We start from the raw sequence: 23,018 nt of genomic DNA on the forward strand, positions 1-23,018 counted from the left end.
CAAATGTTCATGTAGACTATTTGTGGCTGACCTTTGGTAAAGTCTTCTTATCTTATACTAGATTGATCAGCAACAGTCCAACACAGTGTAACTTGACCACAGCATTGTGGTGTTATTGGTCCTCTTTGAGTATAAAGAAAACAGCAACAATCATCAGAGTTAACCATTCTCATTTATATGATTCTTCCAATGTTTAACTGCTTCTTTTTCTAAAATTTTTATTTATTTAAGGCAAATTAAGTGTCTGAGTCTGTATGTGAACTCAGGTCCTCCTGACTCCAGGGTCAGTGCTCTAGCCACTGTGCCACCTAGCTGCCCCATAATTGATTCTTAAAGAGGTTTATGGGTACTACCGTTTTCCTATTTTTACTATGACTCAATATGTAGGGACTGAATTCAAGTTCATCCACATTGAATTATTTTTCCCTTATTCTTTCTCTTCAGATTCCAATATTTTAGCAATCAAAACAGTTCAATTAGGAAAAACTTGGCAATGTCAGTCGGCAAGAAGCAGGTAGCATGGAATATATCTAACATAGATAAACTAAAATGATAACAGGCTTCATTACCTACCAAGATTATTTTCCTCTTGGACCCTACCACCTCCACTCTGAAGGTCAAATTACTGGCATTCTTAGAGTCCAGAGATATCTAGTTAAGCTGCTATCATAGAAAAGTTATCAAACTAAATTATAAATAGATAGAAAATAGGGCTTACTAAAAACATTGTCTATGGATGTTGTTTCTATTGTAAAGTCTTAGATGGTCTTATATATAGCCACTATGTTCAGTATAGACAAGCAAGTTGTCAGGAGCTTTAAGACTATCATGTCCACCAATCTTGTCTCACGCTAGACCCCTCAGCTAGAAATCCATCAAGTTGCTTTGTTCTGTTAAGGGCACGAGAAAGATGAAAATTATCTTTCCCATATAGGTAGTTGTGTTTGAGAAGGGTTTGTAGTTTATTCTGTACCTCTAACAAGCATTCTCTTCTTTCCTTTTTTATTGTGAATTTGATCCACTAAAACATTTCAATATTCAAAGAACAAGGGGAAAAAAAAAGATTGCACAAGAAATTGAAAGCACTTAGTATATGATTTATTTTTTAAGATTTATACACACATGTATGTATATATGTCACATACTATATATGTCAAATATATGTATATATACATTCCATATATGTAAATTAATGAGATAATAATTTGCCCTTTTTTGTTCATCCCCTTCTGAAAATTCATTTTGTTTTTTCTCTGTTCTTAAAATCTTTTTTACTGAGGCTTTTTTTGTTTTGTATCTCTATCTTTATCTTTCTCCATCCAAATATATCCTGTTTTGTTTTGTTTTAATTAAACTTCTATATGTAGAAATATGACTGTGCAGCTCACATATGGCATTCTAGGAATGAAACCTTGGGGATATTTAGTCAGAGAAATAGTTGCTGCCTACTCAGAAACAGGTCTGTTCCAGTGCTTTCTGAGGGACCACTAGTCCCTTTTATACCATATTTCCCTATGTATAAGATGCACCCTTTTTTGAAAAATTTGGGATCTAAAAACTAGGAGTGTCTTATGCAGTTTGTAGTTTTTATTTGCATTTACTGATTTTTCACACTTGTTTTTGCATTCCTTTTTGTATATTTTTCACTAGCATTTCTCACTTTTTTGTGTTTATTTTCACATTTGTTATTGGTATATTAAGATTTCATTTTGCCACATTCTGCCCAGAAATGGCTCAGAAAAGATTTTCACAGAGTGCTGATTTCAAGTTCAACGTGATCCAGTTTGCAAAAGTGAATAGAAATCATGCTGCTGAATGACAGTTGTCTTCCTCCAATTGAGAAAACCATTTGAGATTAGCTATGGGAAAAAGAAAGCTACTGAAAATGGTACAGCAGAAGAAAGCCATGAGAGGCAAGTCAGCAAAATGGCCTGATTTAGAGAGGGAATTGAAGAGATGGATTGAATAACAAAAAGCGATTGAAATTCCTGTGTCTACAAAGATGGTTCTGCATGAGGCAAGAATTATTCATGAAAAAAAAAAGTTACTGATTGCAAAGGAGGACACTATTGGTGCTTTGGTGCTTCAGGTTCATGAAACGGAATGGACTAAGCATGTATACTCACAGCAGATTTGCCCAAAAGATGCCTGAAAGCTATGAGCAGAAGGCCCTTGAATTTCATGATGAATAAAACTTGAGTTCAATAATTTTTACGTAATAATTTTTTTCCAATTTCAGGCCCCAAAACCAAGGTGCATCTTATACATTGAGAAACACAGTATGTTCATTTACATCATTATTTAAAGGATATGTTATTTTGTGGATATCATTAACTTCTTCCATCAGGTACCCAGCTTAGTAGATGGTCTTCAAGTGTTTTCAAAAACTTCATCACCTCCAATATGAACATTTCTGAATTTAGCTAGACTGTTCTTCAAATGATAAACAAAAAGTCTTTTATAAAGCTTGTACCTTGATAGAAACTGTTAGATCCTGGCAGGGACCAGCATTCAAGAATTCAGGAAAATATTCATATTGTAATGAAGTTTCCAAATAAAACTTATGCAGAGTATGTTTGTTTAAATTTTAAAAACCAACATCATTATATCTTTACATGATACTTTAAGAAATCTAATATTTTATTTATATGGGCATTTCTTCTATTTAATGCAGAGCAGCTGAAAAAATTATTTCACACTTGTTTTTGCATTCATTATTATAGATTTTTTAACTAGCATTTCTCACTAGTTCTTCCACCTTCTGGCAATGATGAAATTAGAACCCTGCTTCTGAAGAATCCAGCTTCCTACTGTGGAATAGATCTCTTGCTCACAAATCTAATAACCATTTCTTAAGTCTCATTTTCCTTGAATTCTGAATATTTTGATTCTGTTTACCACTCCTCTCTTCTGGATACTATTTATCTTCTCTTGGCTGAAATATCAAAGAAGAAATAAACTCTTCAATGTTTCAAAGAATCTGTGTTCTCACTAATGGTGATACATCCACCAATGGGACATATTGTAACCTATCTAAACTATCATATACATACATAGATACAACACATATACATACATGGGATGAAACTCTTTAAGGTAGATTCTCCCATAACTCCTCCCCAGAGTCTGCAATTAGATCTTCTGATAGATCCCTTAATGTTATTATACTAATGTCACACATAAATTGATGTTCTATTATCTTTTTGTCTTGATACATGACTATTTCATTTTCTAGTCATCTCTCATTAATAATTATTTACAATGTTTTGATGAGTAAAATAGCAATCATTGCCTTTTTTTTGCAAGGCAAATGGTGTTAAGTGGCTTGCCCAAGGCCACACAGCTAGGTAATTATTAAGTGTCTGAGACCGGACTTGAACCCAGGTACTCCTGACTCCAGGGCCGGTGCTTTATCCACTATGCCACCTAGCTGTTCCATTCATTGCCTTTTATAAGTCATGATTTACTACCTTATTAGATTATACAAAGCATTCCCCTACCTATGGGGAAGGCAAGCAATGTGATATCAATTAAAAGTGAAATTCTTGGGGCGGCTAGGTGGCGTAGTGGATAAAGCACCGGCCCTGGAGTCAGGAGTACCTGAGTTCAAGTCCGGTCTCAGACACTTAATAATTACCTAGCTGTGTGGCCTTGGGCAAGCCACTTAACCCTGTTTGCCTTGCAAAAAAAAACCTTAAAAAAAAGAAACATTCAAGGGGTGGCTAGGTGGCGTAGTGGATAAAGCACCGGCCCTGGAGTCAGGAGTACCTGGGTTCAAATCCGGTCTCAGACACTTAATAATTACCTAGCTGTGTGGCCTTGGGCAAGCCACTTAACCCTGTTTGCCTTGCAAAAACATAAAAAAAAGTGGAATTCTGCAAAACAATAGTCTTTCCCTCCTCCCTGAAAAAACAAGCAAGAAAAAAAGTGGAAAAATGATACCTCAATTTGTATTCAGAATTAATCAGTTTTCTTTCTGGAAGTGGTTAACATTTTTCATCATGAGACCATCAGAATTATCTTGGTTTATTGTATTGATCAGAGTGACTAAATCTTTCATAATTGACCATCATTGCAATATTGCTGTTACTATGTACAATGATCTCCTGGTTCTGCTCACTTTACTCTGCATCAATTCATATAGGTCTTCCCAAGTTTTGTTGAATCCTTGTCATTTTTTTATATTAAAATAATATTCCATCACAATTCTATACTACAACTCATTCAGTGGGTTCTCAATTGATGGGCAGCCCTTCAGTTTCCAATTTCTTGCCAATTCAAAAATAGATACAATAAATATTTTTGTACATATAGATCCTTTTCCTTTTTCTTTGATCTCTTTGGGATACAGACCTAGTAGCAGCATTGCTGGGTCATAAGGTATGCACAGTTTTATATCTCTTTGAACATAATTTGAAATTGTTCTCAATAGTTAGAGCAGTTCAGAATTTTACCAACAGTTCCTTAGTGCCTCTATTTATCTACATTACTTCCAACATCTGTCATTTTCCTTTTTCTGTTATGTTAATCATTCTGATAGGTATGAAGTGGTACTTCAGGTTTGTTTTAATTTGTATTTCCCTATAGTGATTTAGATATTTTTGGGGGGGCAGGATGAGCACATTTTTATTGCTCTTGATGGACTCTAATCTCAGGGAATTTGGGGGGCTTCTTCTTGAGCTTAACATAGACCTCATTTTGGTAATGCTGGATACTTTCCAGGTATCTCTGAATGGGTAGTGCTTCCTGCCACCAATGGTTCAGTTTCCTTAGCTAGTCTGTCAAAAACTTTTTCTTCAGGTGGTCAAAGAGGTGACCCATTTTCTTCTTAGGCTTATCTATTGCTTTTATCTCCAATTCATAATATTGCTGGACACTGAGGATGTCTCTAATGATCACCCTGTATAAGCGACTCTTGGATAAAAACTTTTTCACAGCCACCTCACTGGCATTCATCAAGCTGAAGAGCACTGGAACCTGGGTGTGTTGGGGCTGCATGAAGACCACATGTGGCTGCCCATCCAAGGGCACCTTGGGCTGCTGCTGCTCAAAGGGCTCATCTGCAGGCACACAGAGCTTCTGAAGCATGGCCATGGCCAGAACTAAGGGGTGTCTGCAGGCTAGAAATTTTTTATAACTATAGATAGGTTTGTTTTCTTTTTCTAAAAACTGTCTTTTCATATTCTTTCACCACTTATCAGTTGGAGAATGAATCTTATTTTTATAAATTTGACTCAGTTCCCTATATTTTTAAGAAATGAAGCTTTTATCAAAAGAAATTTTCTGTAATTTTTTAAAATATTATTTCATTTTCTATGGTACCTTTTAGAAAATGTTATTTCCCTGATTATATCTTTTATTTAGGTCTATTTTGCTTTTACTTTGTCTGAGATCATGCTTTCTACCCCCTGCCTTTTTTTACCTCAGCTGAAGCACAAGAGATTCTTCTCTGACCCCTTGTTTTAACTCTACATATCTTTCTATTTCAGTTGTGTTTTTTGTAACCAACATATTGTTGGATTTTAATTTCTAATTCATTCTACAATCTACTTCCATTTTATGGATGAATACTTTCCATTCACATTCACAGTTATAATTACTAACTATAAATTTCTCTCTCCATTATATTTTCTTCTGTTTATCCTTCTGACTCTTTTTGGTTTATCATGTCCCTCCTCAGAACTTTGTTGTGCATTTTACCACTGTCTTCCTTAATGTCTTCCCTTCTGTTTTCCCTTAAATCCTTTCCCTCATACTTCTCTGTTGGGTAAATAAATTTTTGACTACAACTGGGTATGTACACATACTCTTCCCTCTTTGAAACAATTTAGATAAGAATGAGGTCCAGGTGTTGCCTATCATGCTCCCATTTTTTCCCTCAATTGTAAAAGCCTTTCCTAGAATGCTTCTTTTATATAAGATAATTTTCCTCATTCTTTCTCTCCCTTAACCCTTCTCTCACTGCATCCTTCTTTCTTACCCTTTCAATTTTTTGAGTTCATTCCAAAATAATTAATTCATATCTATACCCTCTGTCTATGTAGACTCCTTCTAACTGCCCTACTAATGATAAGACTTTTAGTAATTACATTATCTTCTCATTTAGAAATGTAAATAGTTGGACTTTATTAAGTCCCTTATGATTTCTTTCCTATATGCTCTTTTATGTTTCTCTTGAGTCTCATTTTTGGATGTCATATTTTCTATTCAGCTTTGTTTTTATTCATCAACAATACTTTAAAGTCCTCTATTTTATTAAATATTCTTTTTTTCCCCCTGAAGGATTATATTCAGTTTTTCTGGGTAGTTTATTTTTGGTTGTAATCCTAGCTTCTTTACTTTCTAGAATAGTATATTCTTTTTTGTTTTTGTTTTTTATTTTTGAAGGCAATGAAGTTAAAGTGACTTGCCCAAGGTCACACAGCTAGGCAATTATTAGGTGTCTGAGGTCAGATTTGAATTCAGGTACTCCTGACTCTAGGGTCTCTGCTCTTATCCACTGTGCCACCTAGCTGTCCTAGAATATTATATTTTAAGGTCTCTGCTTCTTCAATGTTAAAGCTGCTAAATCTGTGATCCTGGCTGTGGCTCCATGGTATTTGAATTCTTTATTCCAGATTGTTTACAATATTTTCTCTTTTACTTGAAAATTCTTGTATTTGATTATAATATTTCTGATAATTTTCATTTAGGAATTTCTTTCAGGAAGTCATCTGTGGATTATTTCCATTTTACCTGCTGGATCTAAGATATCAGGACAATTTTCCTTTATAATCTCTTGAAATATGATGTCTAGGATCTATATTTGATCAAGGCTTTTATATAATCCAGTACTTAAATTATCTCTCCCCAGTCTTTTTTCTACATAAGTTGTTTTTCCAATGAGATATTTCGCATTTTCTATTTTTTCATTCTTTTAACTTTATTTTATTATTTATTGATGCCCCATAGAGTCATTAATTTCCATTTGACCCTTTCTAAGGAATTATTTTCTTCAATGAGCTTTCATACCTCATTTTTCATTTTGCCAATTCATCTTTTTTTAAGGAGTTATTTTCACCCATAAAGTTTTTCTTTTTTTTTTTCATTTTACCAACTATACTTTTAAGGTGTTCTTTTCTTCATTAGATTTTTGTGCCTCTTTTACCATTTGATCAATTCTCTATTTTAAAATGTTATTTTCTTTAGTTTTTTCATGCCTTTTTAAACCAAGCTGTTAATACTTTTTTCATAATCAGGTTCTTTTTTGTTATTTGCTGAATTTTCAAGTTTATTTCTTGATTTTGAACTTCATGTTAAAGTTGGGATCTTTTCTGGTATGGAAATGGAAGAGGGACTGTCCCAAGCTTTAGTTATTTTTATACCCATGTTTTCTAAACCTTTTCTGGGGGGTCTGAAACTTTATGATGCTTCCAAGATGGTATTATTCTGAGAGAAGTATGGTCACTGCTCTCCTGGTTTGTGCTTTGGTCTTTACCCAGGAAATACCTCTGCCATCTATAGCAGTAAATGCCAGGACTCCTCTTAATCCTGGAATTGTGACCAGGTCCTAAGCTACCATGTAGCCATGGGTACTACTTCTCCTCTCTGCCTTGGAACTATAATCAGAGTCCCTAATACTAAAGAGCATTTGGTCCTTTGTCCATTTTCTTAGGCTGGGAAAAATGTCTCTTCCCATCCTTTTGTTGGCTATATTACTCCTGAAATCAATTTGACACATTATTTTAAAGCTGTTTGGAGGGGAATGTTAGAGGAAGTTGACTAGGTTGCTACTTCTATTCCACCACCTTGATTACCTCATGTCCATTCTATTTTGATAATCTACATAGCTTATCTGTTGATCAATAAAAGTATTAATAATAATATACATTTATATAGTACTTTATAATGCTACCTTATCATATCAGATCCTAGAATCTTAGAATTGGAAGGTACATGGGAAATCATCTGGTCTAAATTCTTACTAAGCAACAGATCTTGCAAAGACTGTTGTTTCCATTTTTACAGGGAATTGAACTAAGGCTCAAACAATTTTTAGTGATTTGTCTGAAGTTACATAGCTGGCAGAACCAGGACTTCGGACCCTGATATGCTAAATTCAGATTCAGTTCTTACCATTACATCACTCAAGCCAATCCCATTAGCATTTATGAGGTGCCTACTATGGGCAAGGTGCTATGCTGGACCTAGATATACAAAAAACAAAACAAAAAACAGTTTTTGTACTCAAAGGGTCTCTTTTCCCCTGGAGAACAGCATGCAAAGAGACACTATTTGCACAAAGAGCTTTGAATTATTGTGTAGTTGGTCCTGAGTCCTTTTTTTATTTTATGCATTTAAAAATATTTTTTCAGAGGGAGGGGTTCAAAAAAAGTCACCATATTGCCAAATGTGTCCATGACACAAAAAAGGCTAAGAAATCATGCTCATGTTCTCCCAGAATCCTTTTAGATCAATAGTTCTGTCAAACAAATGAGTTTTTAAGAGAGATTGAAGGAGGATCTGTTGACAAGGGCATGGGATGTAAGAAACAGCAAAAATATGAGAAATGCAGAGGGATTAAATTCAACAAAGAGCAAGAGGATTCATTACAAATCAAGCTTTATATGGTCAACCTTCTCCCTAGTTAGTGTTTACCTCCAACACTTTCTAAAGTTGACCCCCCTTTCAGGTTCAGTCATTTTTGTGAAAACCTCCTCTTACCTTGCTATAGCTTCCCTCTTTTTCTTAGACATTCAGTCCCTGCTGAGGCTGTCAAAGCTGGGAAGGCTCAGTAGTCACAGATGGTCTTTACTTGCAAGTAGGAAGTCATGGCAATTTCCTGCTGTGGTGATTTCATTGTTTACAGCAAAGTAACCCAACAGATCAGCAGACAGATCAACTGGAAACCTTCTTGAGCTAGGGCAGAGCTCAAGCATCATGATACCATATGCCTCACATACTTTTAGGACTATTCAGAAAGTTCTGTTCCTTTTGCTTATCTATCCCAGTCTGCCCTTCCTACAATATAATGTTGCCCTTCTAAAGAACTAATGGTCATTAGAACATAGAAAGTGAGCGATAAATTTGGTCCCAGCATCATTGTTAAGATGATAGACAGAAATCATCATAGCTACTTCATAAAAGATACATGGATAGGGATATCTTAATGAATAATTCTATGGTCTACATGAATCACCCATCTGCCCCTAAAAAAGTAACAGTGGAAGCTTCCATAGGGATCATTTTTTGTGCAAATTTCTCCTATGTTATATTATTATTATTATTTTAACTTTGTTTTGTAGGAAGAATAATTTCTATTTTTTTTATTTCGAAATACAGGGGTTACATCAGGCAGTGAATGGCCTAGGTTGGTATTACCACAAATTTAGGAGAAATTATGTCAAAGCAGCAAAATATTGGTTAAAAGCAGAAGAAATGGGAAACCCAGATGCTTCGTACAATCTTGGAGTTCTTTATCTAGATGGCATTTTCCCAGGAGTCACTGGAAGAAATCAAGTGAGTAAGACTTCATGGAACCATTACTGAGACTTTTTTAACCCACCTACTTTCCCTATGTATCTGGGAAATCTATAAAATTAAAACACATATGAAAAAGGACAGCTAAAAATCAAAACCAAAACCAATTAAAAGAATTAGGTATAGGAAGACCTGAGTTAAAATCTGTCCTCAGATACGCAACACTTATTTTAGCTGTGTGGCCTTGGGAAAGTCACTTAACCCCAATTCCTTGAAAAAAAAAATTTTTTTTAATGAAAAGAAAGAAAAAAGAAATAGATATAACCAGGCATCTAGACTGAGTTAGTTTCTGAAAGTTAAGGTCTTAATTTTGTTCTGAACTTTCCTGGCAGCTCAGGCATAAGTGAATACAATTTCAACTACATAATTTTCTTATCTTGAAAAGGGATGGTATACAATTTAGTCTAGAGAGAGAAAAGCTTTGTCATGGTCTTGTATTCCAGAAGCAAGTATTTGTTGTGTGTCTTCAAAGTGTTTAGCATTGCTGTAAAGCATCTGAGGAAGTTTAGATGATTAGATACAGGGTCCTTGCCTCAAAGAATTTGGAGTCTAGCTGGAACAATAAAACTAAGGTGAAATAACTTGGAATAGTATGTGATAGTAGTTCATTAGGAACTATGTTGGGTGGTACAGATTCTAAATGGTGATACAGAAAGGAAGGCACCCAGAGAGTATTTAGATGTGTAGGAGGGTTAATAAGCATGCGTGGACAAAAATACATAGAGGCTGTCCCAAAAGTTTTAGTGCAGTTTTAAGCTTTAATAGCTTGAAACTATGCTAAGACGTTTGGGACACCCTGTATGTAATTTTGATCATTATGCATGCTTAATAACCCTCCTACACATCTAAATACATGACACTTATATTGCTAATTATATTCTAGTTCTCATCTCTTAAAATAAATTAAAATTTTGTATATGTGTTTGCAGGGAGGGATTAGGAAAATTAACTGAGTGGATTTTCACCTGAAGTGACTTCTAGTGCTTTATGTGTGATAAACAGACTTGTTTACTGGCTAGCTTGATCCTTGGATTTGCTGGAGTAGGTTGTCACATATCAGACAGGAACCTTTCTTCAGAGGACTTGTGTCTTCTAGAACTGCTTGTCCTGTCTTTGTTTCCTTTAAGGCATTTGAAGTTATGAGTCTGTGATAAAATCAGTCTTAAGGTACCTCACTATCTTGGCACTTCTGAAATCAGCAGAGGGAAGAACATGGAAAAGAGACCTCTTTATTAGTCAGGCTGACATCTTTATCTGTTTCTTTACAGACATTAGCTGGTGAATATTTCCATAAGGCTGCACAAGGAGGACACATCGAAGGAACCTTGTGGTGTTCCCTATACTATATGACAGGCAATTTGGAGACCTTTCCTAGAGACCCTGAAAAAGCCGTTGTGTAAGAAACCATGAAAAGCTATATATGGAAGAGACATTTATCATAACAACAGCAATTGAAGGAATGGAAAAGCATGTTTTGGCAAATAGTGTCTTAGGAATTCTTTACCCTTCTCCTTGGGAAATCAATATTAAACCAAGGCGTGCCTTATTTGGATTTCATCAATTCTTAATTATCTGGCAACTGATTAACTAGTTTATGAGTTAACTGACCCTTTAATTCTGATTAGTCTAGATCCTAAGAAACAAGCACATTTAACAAAGAGGTGATTGGAATAGCAGGTGAAAATGAGGTTTCTAGATTATATTATAAATTTCATTTATTGGAAGAGAAGTCAATATGCAAGGTGAATTTAAACATCTCTTTAAATTACTTTTGTTCAAAAACATGAATAGACATTGCCAATTTTACCTAAGCATTTTCATATGTAGTAATGGAAATGAGTAGTGATATGCATATCATAGGTAAACGATATTCATGAAAAATAAAAATTCACCTTATTGATTTCTGCATTCTTCTTAAGCATAAATAATCAAGAATTGACCATCTGTACCTGTCCTTTACCATTTCATTTGTGAGCATTTATGAAAAAGAACAGTTACTACAAAGCTCTAAAAAATGTATCATCATTTTTCTTCTTGACATTCAGTTGTGATTTGTTGCTATGTAAAATATTCTAACAAGCAAAATATTCCCCAAATGGGATTTGTAGAGCTCATATAAAAAAAAGATAATTATTTCCACCTAATTTAATTTGCAGTGGTTTTTGATATTTGCTATCCCCTTGTCTTTTATAGTTGGGCAAAACATGTTGCGGAAAAGAATGGCTATTTGGGGCACGTCATTCGGAAAGCTCTCAATGCCTACCTGGACTTGTCTTGGTAAGCTTGAAACACCAACTGCACATAAATGTTTGCACTTTTTAAAATTTGTTTGTGTTTTTCAATTAGTTTACTCAGCTTTAAGAAATACAATTTCTAAAATCAGCAGAATGTGGGTAAGTAATGGCAGCATTTCAGAGGCTAATTGGCTTTTGATTGAGAAATAGTATTTCCAGTTTTAATTAGACAAGAGAACTATTTCACTGAGGGAAAACGTCACCTTCATCAAACTACAAAACATAGATACATTAATATTTCAGTTCTCTGCCTGTAATTCATTCCTGTAGATAATTGAGTATTTGCAATGTTATAAGAATTCTGAATCAAGATTACTATTAGATCCAGGGAGCTATAGTTATTTTATCATATGCCTGACAATGTCCTAAATTCTGGAGGTTCAAAGAAAGGCAAAAATAATCCCTGCTCTCAAGGAGCTCACCATCTATATATAGTAAGAGACAACATGAACATGCAACTAGCTATGTAGCAAAAACATGCCTACAGGATAATGAGTATAACAGGATCCACAGGAAATTAAGAATAATCCCAAAGGCACTTGTTGTTAAGAGATATCTGAAAAAGGATTCTAGGATTCTAACTGGAGCTAGAAAGAAGCCAAGGGTCAGAGACAAGGAGGAAAGCATTTCAAGAATGGGAGTCAGGATTGACTTCCTGGTGCAAGAAAGGCCAGTGTCCTTGGATGACAGAATGATTGCAAAAGAGTAAGTTGTAAAAAGACTAGAAAGGTGGGAACTTTGAAAGCTGTTGGGATTTCATATTTGGTAGAGAACAACTGGAGTTTATTGAATGGCCAAGACATGATGAGACTTGTGATTTGAGATCTCTTTGATAGCCAAGTGGAGGATGAACTGGAGTGTGGAGAGTGTTGAAGCCTGAACACCAACCAAGTGCTATCTTAATAATCCAAATGTGACTTGGTGAGGGTGGGTGAAGTATGAGTGGTGAAAGGGGCATAAATAAGAGATTTTAGAAAGTAGCATGAACTTGGCAAATGATTGACTTTGGGGAGTGAAAGAAAGTGGGGAGTCCAGTATACTAAGATTGTAAACTTAGGTAACTGGGAGGATAGTGGTTTCCTTAATAGTAATAAGAAAATTGGGGGAAAGATATTGAATTCAGTTTTGGCAATGTTGAGTTTAAGATGTCTATAGGACATCCAATTCAAGATGTCCATTAAGCAGATAGAGATATGATTCTAGAGCTTAGGAGAGAAAATAAGGCTAGATAAGTAGAACTAGTTTTATCAGCATAACCTAAAATCACTCTTCTCTTTTCCCTATGACCAGGGTGACAGGTTGGGAGTTGTCAGGTTTCTGAGAGGTAGATGGAAGTCTTAAATCTTGACCTTCCAAGAAGTCTGTCTTATCATCTCAAGTGACAGGGAGCCCAGGATGACCAGGGCATATTCACCAGTGCTCTAGGTTAGCTTGTGAGAAAGCTTTCCTCTCTTTTTCAGCATTATGAGTCTCCTTCCTGAGTCGCTTGGTGTCAGACTCAGCAGATGATCAGCTACACATACAACCCGCTGCTTTGCCACCTTTTGGTTTTACACATGAAGAGCTATCTTTTCAAAAATTAAATGATAGATACTAGCTCACATGATTCACATTTCTATACTGCTTTAAGACTTTTAAAATCATTTCTCAGCAGCCCTGGGACATATAAAACAGGAATATTTTTATCCCCATCTTACAGATAAAGAGTCTGAAACTCCAAGAATGAATTGACTTTTCTGTGACTGTGCAACTATTAAATGTTGAGAATTAGAATTCAAACCCCAAGTCCCTAATTCCAAGTTCACTATGAAGTATTGTATAAATATAGTTGGTTATTATTCGAATCCTTGCCTCTTTCAAATCCACATCCCAACTCTCTATCACAATTTTCTCCCAAGCAAAACAATTTTAAGCTGGTTTATTGCTTAAATTTAGACATTTCAGTAAAAATGAAAATAGCTATGCAAATTAACACAGCCCTGTAGACCATGATAGGAATAGACCATGAAAGAAATCAGACCAGCTCGAACCTAACAAGGCTCTGGGAAGAATATTAATTCAGATGTTAAATGTAATGCAAATGATGGATAATTTTTTCTTTTGGGGGTACCGGAGGTCCCAGTGATGGGAGGGTTATTGCCAGGATGTTTTAAAGAATACAATCACTAGGTGATATAGTGGCCTGAGTTCAAATCCAACCTCAGACACTATACTTTTAACTGTGTGATCTTGGGCAAGTCATTTAACCCCATTGCCTTGTAATAATAATAATAATAATAGTAGAATACTTGTCAGTGTAATAGATTTTGAAATTAACTATAAGATTGAGCTATCCCAATTATGTATGTAGGTACACATTTAAATATACACAGCATTGGTGTGACTTACTTTGTACAACAGAAAATTGATTGTTAAGAACTTTTAAAGATAAATCTTATTTTCCCTGTTTACATACCTTATCATTTCCAGATCAGTAGCAGCTCAATTTTTACTTAACATTTTTATAACTTGTAGTCAGCTTATTGGCCAGCTAGTTAATGGTCTGTGAGGAAACATTTAGGTAGAAATAAACATCCCTCCTTTTATCAACTTTTTAAGTTTAGAATTTTCATATTTGGGGAGTCTTTTAAAGGGAAAGCATGTTTTTTTTAATTGGCCATATTTTATTTTATTTTATTCTTTCTGCAAGGAGTGTTTTTCTTCTTTATTAATAGCTTAGGATTCTTTCATTTTCTGAATTTAAATGATTTGACATCATGCAGAGTTTCACTTTTAAGTATCACTTTTAAAATATACTGTTAGTTAACAAATCAAAATTTGTTTGCTTTCTCCATCTTCCAGTAATCTGACAGCACATGGATTTTTCAGAGGCCTGGATGTACTTTGCATGGTTTTTAGGTTGCATAGCAAAATCACTGATGAGCCTAATGGGTTTTTTAAATATAAGCTTCAGCCTGGATTTAAAGACTTTCAGTGCCAAAAGGAAGGAAACATTATCATCTATCTCAGAAGGAAAATGCTTACCATATGAAAATATTTTGGGGATGTGTTTTTGCATCTTCCAGATTTCCAAACCCATTTCCTTTCCCCATGCAGAAAACAGAAAATATCCTTCTTTTCTTCCGTAACATGTTGTGATTTTTCCCATTTGGCCATTTTTAATATAATGTGTATAGGGGCAGTGAACTAACTTTCAGTACTACCTCCTAGTTTTCTTTTTTCCTAGTTTATGATCAAATCTATTCTACACATTATTTTCAACTTGTGTGTCATTTCGATGAGCTTGTACTTTCCAGGGGTCATTCCAAAATTCATTTGGAATAGTTTAAAAAGGGAACATGAGCTTTTTGCTTTAAAGGCACAGAATGGAAGATAATGTCTGAATATCTGAGGTCATCTTTGGACATCTTGAGAAATTGTCCAGGAAAGGGCCAACAGTCAAGCTATCATGTTTAATTTTTCCTCTTTCCTACTTTTACATGTATTCTATCTGGGAGCTATACATTCTCTTCTTTTGTCTCTAAAAGTTCTAAAGTAATTAATCTAAGAGAATGCCAGATTTATGATGGGCTTCAGGCAAGATGAATTAATCTACTAAGTTCTGGGTGAAAAGATACAATTTGTTGCAGTCATAGTAATAATAGACTTTAATTTCCCTAATGTCCATCTCTGTTCCCAAACTCCTGCCCTAGGCATGGGAAGAACAGGAAATATTGTAAAAGGGTTTTTTTTGATTTATATATAATTAAGTAAGTTATATGAAGGAAATGTAGTATCACTTTAGCATAACTATGGAGAGAGAGAGAGAGAGAGAGAGAGATTGACAGATGAGAGATAAAAGATATAGAAAATATGCATTAATATAGATGCCTAACTACTTTTTATGTTGGGCCTAAATGGCCACTAAGGAACTGTTTAATACTGAAATTCTGGTATTCTATGGCAAAATAACTTCCCCAAGATAACAAAGTGACTTAGAAAGACAGGATGTTGAACCCGTTTTCTACACCTTGACCATTGAGGAAGCAATAAGGAACAATAGGAAATAGGCTGGATTTGGAACCCAAGGTATCTGTGTCCAAATTCTAGCTCCAAAACTTCTCAGCCATGCAGCCTTGATTAAATCATTGAAACTTTCTGGGCCTCTGTTTCCTCTTATATAAGTATAAACTAGATTGCCTTCAAATCCTGTAAAGCTTCTTTTCAAACATGATCAAGTGATAAAAATTATAATATGTCTGACTATTTCTGAATGCTTTCCAAGGTATTGAGAATGATTTTCATTTTTTTTTTCAATTGTAGTGATGCAGTGTAGTATAAAAACAAGTGAACTAGGTTTTTTCCAATTGCAGTGAAGCAGTGAACTAGGAGTCAAGAGATGGGTTCTCATTTCAGTTTTGCCATTTAGGAACCATGTGTCCTTAGACAAGTCATTTAACTTTGAGAAGCTTCAGTTCCTCCAGCTACAAAAAAGTGGAAATGATACAACTTGTTACACCTACTCAGGATTGTTTTGGAGATTGTCTACTTTGTAAACACAAAGGAATTACCTTTAGAGGCTCAGAGTGTTTTAGCAGTTATATAATACCTTAGGATCCCCAGGATTGTGATTTCTAATCCCAGCTCTTTCTGTCCTGCTCTGTGATTCTGGGAAAGGGACTAATCCCTGCACCCTTTGTCATTGTTGTTTTGCCTTGTGAAAATTGAATTTGTTGGAATCAGAATGTGCAGGCATTTGGGAGAAAGCTCTACATGAATTTTGGCTATGAAAATTTTGGTTTTTTCCCCAGCTCCTCAGTTAACACTAATTTTGAGCAGGAGGGGAGGAATATTGTTATAATCTACATAGTACTCATCAAAAGGAAGCTCTAAAACTTCATACACTCTCAGATTACTGGTGGCACAGTGAATAGAACAGCAGGAAGACTTGAATTCAAATCCAGCACCAGATACTTATTAGCTGTGTGACACTAGGCAACTGCCTCAGTTTCTTCAACTGTAAAATGGGAATAAAACAGTACCTACTAAACAAGTTGTCATGAGGAATTAATTGCCATATTAGGGAATGCAGAGTACTTCGCAATCACAAAAGCACTATATAAATGTTAGGTTCTTCTCCTTATTATTATTATTATTATTATTATTATAATAAAGAGATTTAACAAGTTATTTAATCCAAATTATATCTAAACATGAATCCTCCCTCCAGTATATCAAGGAACATCCAAGCATGTAGAACCCACTACTCCTTTCAGCAACCTAGTCCACTTTGGAAGAATTCTGATTGCTAGAAATCAGGCAGAACTGGCCCTCCATCCATTGTTTCCAGTTTTTACCCTCTGGAGCCACAAAAAAAACAGGACTAATCTCTCTTTATGTGACAGCCCACTTGAAGATGAGTCCCGTGTAACTTCTAAGTATGGTTTTCTCTAAGGTTTATATTATTCACTTACGCCATGTGATCCTTCCTTTCTTCTATAAAGGATCTTAAATAATTGGTATTTTTAACTGGAAACTTTTGAAAGAACCCACCAATTTATTTTGCTAGTGTTATTTTTCTGGGAAGATCTTTTGTAACTTGAGTTGAGATCTGTATTAAGGTCTTTCATGTGAAACCTAATATTTACTCTTTAAAGTTTGTCACATCTTTACTGTTGTGCTTCTGGAGTATTATAAACATAGTGGGGTGGGGGAGGTTGGAATGGTGCATGTATGGAGGAGTGGAGCATTAAGGGGTCTGATCTTCAAATGCCTAGTCTCCTGTCAGCTCAGATAGAATAAATTTAATAATCCCACAAACCAGGTACTGGACGGTGGTTATATTATTAGGTAGTAGTATACTACTAATGATAAGTCAATGTGAACCTCCTTTTCAGAGGAGGTGTCTATGGCTATTCTTTTTTTTTTTTGGTTGTATTTTTTTGTTTGGTTGGGTTTTTTTGCAAGGCAATGGGGTTAAGTGGCTTGCCCAAGGCCACACAGCTAGGTAATTATTAAGTGTCTGAGGCCGGATTTGAATTTAGGTACTCCTGATTCCACCTAGCCTCCCCTGGCTATTCCTTACCACCCTGAAAGAAAGACAGAATATCATTTCATAGATGTCTGACACTCAGAGAAGTTAAATTCTAATTTGTCATCTCATCCAATGTCTCTGTTTTATAAAGGAGACAACTAGAGAGGGAAAGAGGCTTACCCAATGTCAAAGGACTGGTAGATCACAGAATGAGGTCATAAATCTAGGCCTTCTGACTACAGTCTTTGAGAAGGTCTTTATGTTCCCAAATCCCACCAATTGCAGAAGGAAATGAAATTTAAGGCTTTTAAAATGGAAACTATTACAGTATATAACTAATGCCTGTTCCTCTGGAAGCTCCCAATCCTTGGCATTTCTTGGCATGACTATGGATATGCTGGGGAGCAGATAACTAGAATGATTTGCAACTGTTAAAAATATTTTTTTTAAAAAACATTGGAAAACTGACCCCACTGTAAGCCTCCCTGTTCCTTCTTGCTTTACACCATGGTTAATTGCTCTGCTGCCTTGTGTATAATGGAATCTGATATAATCAGTATGCTCAGTCGTCATAATGCCTGTGACCTGCAGCACAGCTAAATTCAGATTTTGCTGTCCTCATTTGGCTTCTAAATATCTATGATTTTTCTTTCCTGTACCACCCTACTATTAGTCATTTGGAATATTTTGGGAAAGTTGAGTCTAATAATAAATTAAATTAGAGGTAGAGCCAAGATGGTGGAGCAGGAACTTGCCTGAACTCTCCCCTAAACTCTTCCAAAAGCCTATAAATAATAACTCCAGACAAATTCTAGAGCAGCAGAACCTACAAAAAAATGGAGTGAGACAACTTTCCAGCCCAGGACAACTCAGGTCAGCAGGAAAGGTCTGTGGCACCAGGATGAGAAAGAAGCACAGCACAGTATAAGTCAAGCAAACATGGACCTTGCCACAGGTTCCAGCAAACCAGGAACAAGCCTCAGGGTGACTGAATTAGTAGCTTCAATGGTGGTTTCAAGACTTTTCAACCCATAGATTAGAAGGTGACTGGATAATGGGTTGGAGATTTACAGGGATCCCTTTGCTAACATCAGGGAGGGGCAGGACTCTTTTGTATTGCCTTTACTTAGATCTAGATCACAGTCTTGGGTCTTAGTCCCAGTGAGAGAAGGAACACTAGTGCAACCGAGGTTGTGGCCAACAAGGGAGCAAGTTCTCTGTTTACATTTTCAGGGTTGAAAAGAGTGCTTGTGGTCACTCACAAACCAGTATATAGTACTGGAGAGTAATAAACACCCCTTTCCTTAGCTCTTATCACCTTGGAAGAACCAAAAATTAACAGGTTCCCAGAATTACCTCCAAAAGCAGCTGCGCAAAAAGCCTGAAGTTTAGAACTGTGCCCCCTCCACTTAGGAATTATAGCCCCCACTTAAAAGTGAAGAAATAGCCTGGAAAAATGAGGCAAGAGTAGAAAAACATTCTGCCCCTAGAATATTACTATGGTGACAAGGAATAGCAAAGCGCACACACACACACACACACACACACACACACAAACACCAAAGTCAAAATAGCCTTAAAAGTACAAAAGTTCACTGAATAATTCCTTCAAAGTTAGAATCAATCAAGTGGAAGCTGATCACTTTATGAGACATCAAGAAACAATCTAATAAAATCAAAAGAAAGAAAAAATAGAAAAAACTGAAATATCTCATTTGAGAAACAACTTACCTACAAAATAGATTCAGGAGAGATTTATTTAAGAATTATTAGACTACTTAAAAGTCATGATCAAAAAAGAGGCTAAGCATAATCTTCAAGAAATTTTTCAAGGGAAATTGCTGTGATATCCTAGAATAAAAGGGTAAAATAATAATTGAAAGAATCCATTGATCCAGAAAGAGATCATAAAAAAGAAAACTCCCAGGAATATTATAGCCAAATTCTAGGCCTCCCAGATCAAGGAGAAAATACTTCAAGTAGCCAAAAGAAAACTATTCAAATATCATGGAGTCATAGTAAGGATAACAAAATTTAGCAGCTTTGATATTAAAGGACTGGAAAGCTTAGAATATGATATTCCAAAGAACAAAAGAACTAGAACTACAACCAAGAATCACCTACTCAACAAAACTGGGTATAATCTTTCTTGGGGAAAAAAATGGATATTCAATGAAATAGAAAATTTTCAAACATTCCTGTTGAAAAGACCAGAATAGAATAGAATAGAAAATTTGACTTTCAAATAAAAGATTCTAAAGAAGCATAAAAAGGTAAACAGGAAAGAGATGAGTATTCAATAAGGTCAAACTGTTTATATTTCTACATGGGGGAAATGATATTTTTAACTCCTAAAAACTTTATCATTGTTAGGACAGCTAGAAGGAGGTTACTTAGAAAACAGAGGAGTGAGTTGAATTTGATGGTATGACCAACTAAAAAACTAAAATTAATGGATGAGAAAGAAGAATGCACAGGGAGAAAGAGAAAGACAGAATTAGAATTGGATAAATTCTCTGACATAAGTCATGAAAACAATTTTACAATGGGAGGGGACTACATGAACTTACTTTCAAATGATTGAAAGAGAATGTTATCAGTGCTCAGCTTCAAATAAATTAATAACCGGTTCTGCTGAACCATTGAAAACTGACTGAGTCACAGAACCCTGATTACCAGTGCCATTTTAAAAATTGTTCATTGAACTCAACATAAAGTTAGATATCAACTCTGCTAAAGCGGTGCCAACCGGCTGAATCCCACCACTAGGAGTAACATACACATTCAGTTCAGTGTAGAAATCTAACTTAACTAATGCAGGAAAAAGAAGGGAAGAAGATAAGAGAAGGGAGAGGAGCTGATAGAAGGGAGAACAGTTTGGGGGAGGTAAAAGTCAAGATACAAAATACTTTTGAGCCTGGACAGGGTAAAAGGGGGGGGGGGAGTGTAGTATAAACAGGGAGAGCTGGGATGGAGGGAAATACATATATACTTGGCTGTCATTTCTGTGAAAAAAACTTTCCATTGAGTTTCTCAGATAAAGACTTAATTTCTCAATCATATAGAAAAGTCAAATTTATAGAAATAAAAGTCATTCCTCAGTTGATAAATGGTCAAAGATTATGAACAGGCAATTTTCAGATAAAGTAATCAAAGCTATCTATAGTTGGGAGAGAATGCTTTAAATTACTATTGATGAGAAAAATGCAGATCAAAACAACTCTGAGCTACTACCTGACACTTTCAAATTGGCTAATACCACAGAAAAAGCAAATGACAAATATTGGAGAAGATGTGAGAGAACTAAAACCCTAATTGAAGTTTTATATTGATTCAGTCATTTTGGAGTGCAATTTGACACTATGCTCGAAGGGCTATAAAATCATGCATACCATTTGACCAAGCAATACCACTAACTTTGTGCCCCAAAGAGATAAAAAACAAAAAAAGGGAAAATAATTTTGTATACTAAACTATTTAAAACAATTTTTTTTAGTGGTGGCAAAGAATTGGAACTTGAGAGGATATCCATTAATTTTCAAATGACTGAACAAGTTGTTTATATTGTAATGCAAATGATGAGCAGGATGTTCTCAGAAAAAATACGGAAAAACTGACATGAATTGATGCAAAGTGAAATGAGGAGAACTAAGAGAACATTTTACTCAGTACCAGCAATGATCTACTATAAATAACTTAGCTAGCAATATTGGTCCAAGATAATTCTGTAGGATGAATGATGAAATATGCTGTCTAGCTCCTGGGGAGGAAAAAACTGATAGAGCTTGAATGCAGATCAGAAATACTTTTTTTTAAATTTATTTTTCTTGAGAGTTTTTTGTCTTTTCTTTCACAGAATGACCTACATGAAAATGTGTTTTATGCAACTATATATATATATATATGTCCAATTGCTTGCCTTCTCAATGAGGGGAAAAGGGAGGGAGAATTTGGGACTCAAAAATTTGAAAAAATATGTTAAAAGTGTTTTTACATGGGGAAAAATAAAATATTATAAGATTTTTAAAAATAATAAATAAAATCTATTTCTATAGCACTTTCCAGTCACAGAGTGATTTACATGACTCTACCTGGATCCTCACAACCACCCTGTTAAGTAGTGTGGTCTTCTTTTAACTCCATTCACAGATGAGGCCATTGAATCCCAGATAGATAAAATAATCTGGAACTTACCCAGAATTATGCATCTAGCAAGTAGCAGAGCAGAGACTTAAACAGAGGACTTTTGATTGAGTCCTGGGCTCTCTCTGTAACCCACTCATAGTTTCAAGAGTTTAACATTGTTCATACTTACTATTCCTATTTAAAATAAATCATATAAGCAATAATTCCATTTCCACTTGCAAATCATGTCACAGTCTGGCAAGTCAATCAACCAAAAATCATTTAAGGATCCACTTAAATGTGTCCCCAGGTGCTCAGAATACACATCCAAAGAATGAAAACAATTCCTTTTCTCAAGGAGCTGATATCTAAATGCCAAACTCCAAACTTCTTGAATACTAAGATTTCACTAAACCTATTCTAAATTTTGAGATTGGACTTAATCAGGGACTCTCTTTCAAAATAGAAGACTCCAAAAACACAAAGGGCACCTTTGGAATGTAAGAATGTGAGCAATGAAGTCCAGGGCACAACCTGTAGTTGGACATAATGTTTATCCAGTAGAGGGCTCCATTGTACCAGCTAGTTCACAAATCCCTTATCTGTGAACTCAGCCTTTTAAGATGAAAAATAAATAAATCAATTCATGCAGTATTTTTATCTACAGTATTCATTTAAAAAAAACTCGTGATTTAATGTTTTTTTAAAAACTGCTTATTCTGTGCCCTCTTATGTTTGAGTATAAAATTCTCTCAGAATATTTGTAAGAGCCACTACATTTATTATTAATTGTCTATTTTTAGGCATGAAGCTCTGCTGTATTCTGTCTTAGCAGCAGAAACTGGGATTGAAGTGTCACAAACAAATTTAGCCCATATTTGTGAGGAGAGACCAGTAAGTAAATGTTTTCTGCATATACTCTTAATTTTTTTAATTAGCATTTTATTTATCTATTTTTCCATTTACATGCAAAAGATAGTTTGCAACAATCATTTTTTCTGAGGCTTTGAATTTCACATTTTTCTCCCTCTCTCCTTTCCCTTTCTCCTCCCCAAAAGAAAGCAATC

The 23,018-nt window shown here is 35.2% G+C and overlaps 1 protein-coding gene across 2 annotated transcripts in view; it reads left to right on the forward strand.

The window, feature by feature from the left end:
• Positions 1–23,018, forward strand: part of SEL1L3 (SEL1L family member 3) — a 132,018-nt gene that overhangs the window by 90,442 nt on the left and 18,558 nt on the right. For both annotated transcript variants that reach the window (XM_074229674.1, XM_074229675.1), the window contains 4 exons: positions 9,322–9,498; positions 10,788–10,915; positions 11,713–11,796; positions 22,755–22,845. In XM_074229674.1, the coding sequence (XP_074085775.1) occupies positions 9,322–9,498; positions 10,788–10,915; positions 11,713–11,796; positions 22,755–22,845 (480 nt within the window). The remainder of the gene's footprint in view (positions 1–9,321; positions 9,499–10,787; positions 10,916–11,712; positions 11,797–22,754; positions 22,846–23,018) is intronic.

This window comes from Macrotis lagotis, chromosome 3 (assembly GCF_037893015.1).
Source record: "Macrotis lagotis isolate mMagLag1 chromosome 3, bilby.v1.9.chrom.fasta, whole genome shotgun sequence".
In the NCBI taxonomy this organism is placed as follows: Eukaryota; Metazoa; Chordata; class Mammalia; order Peramelemorphia; family Peramelidae; genus Macrotis; species Macrotis lagotis.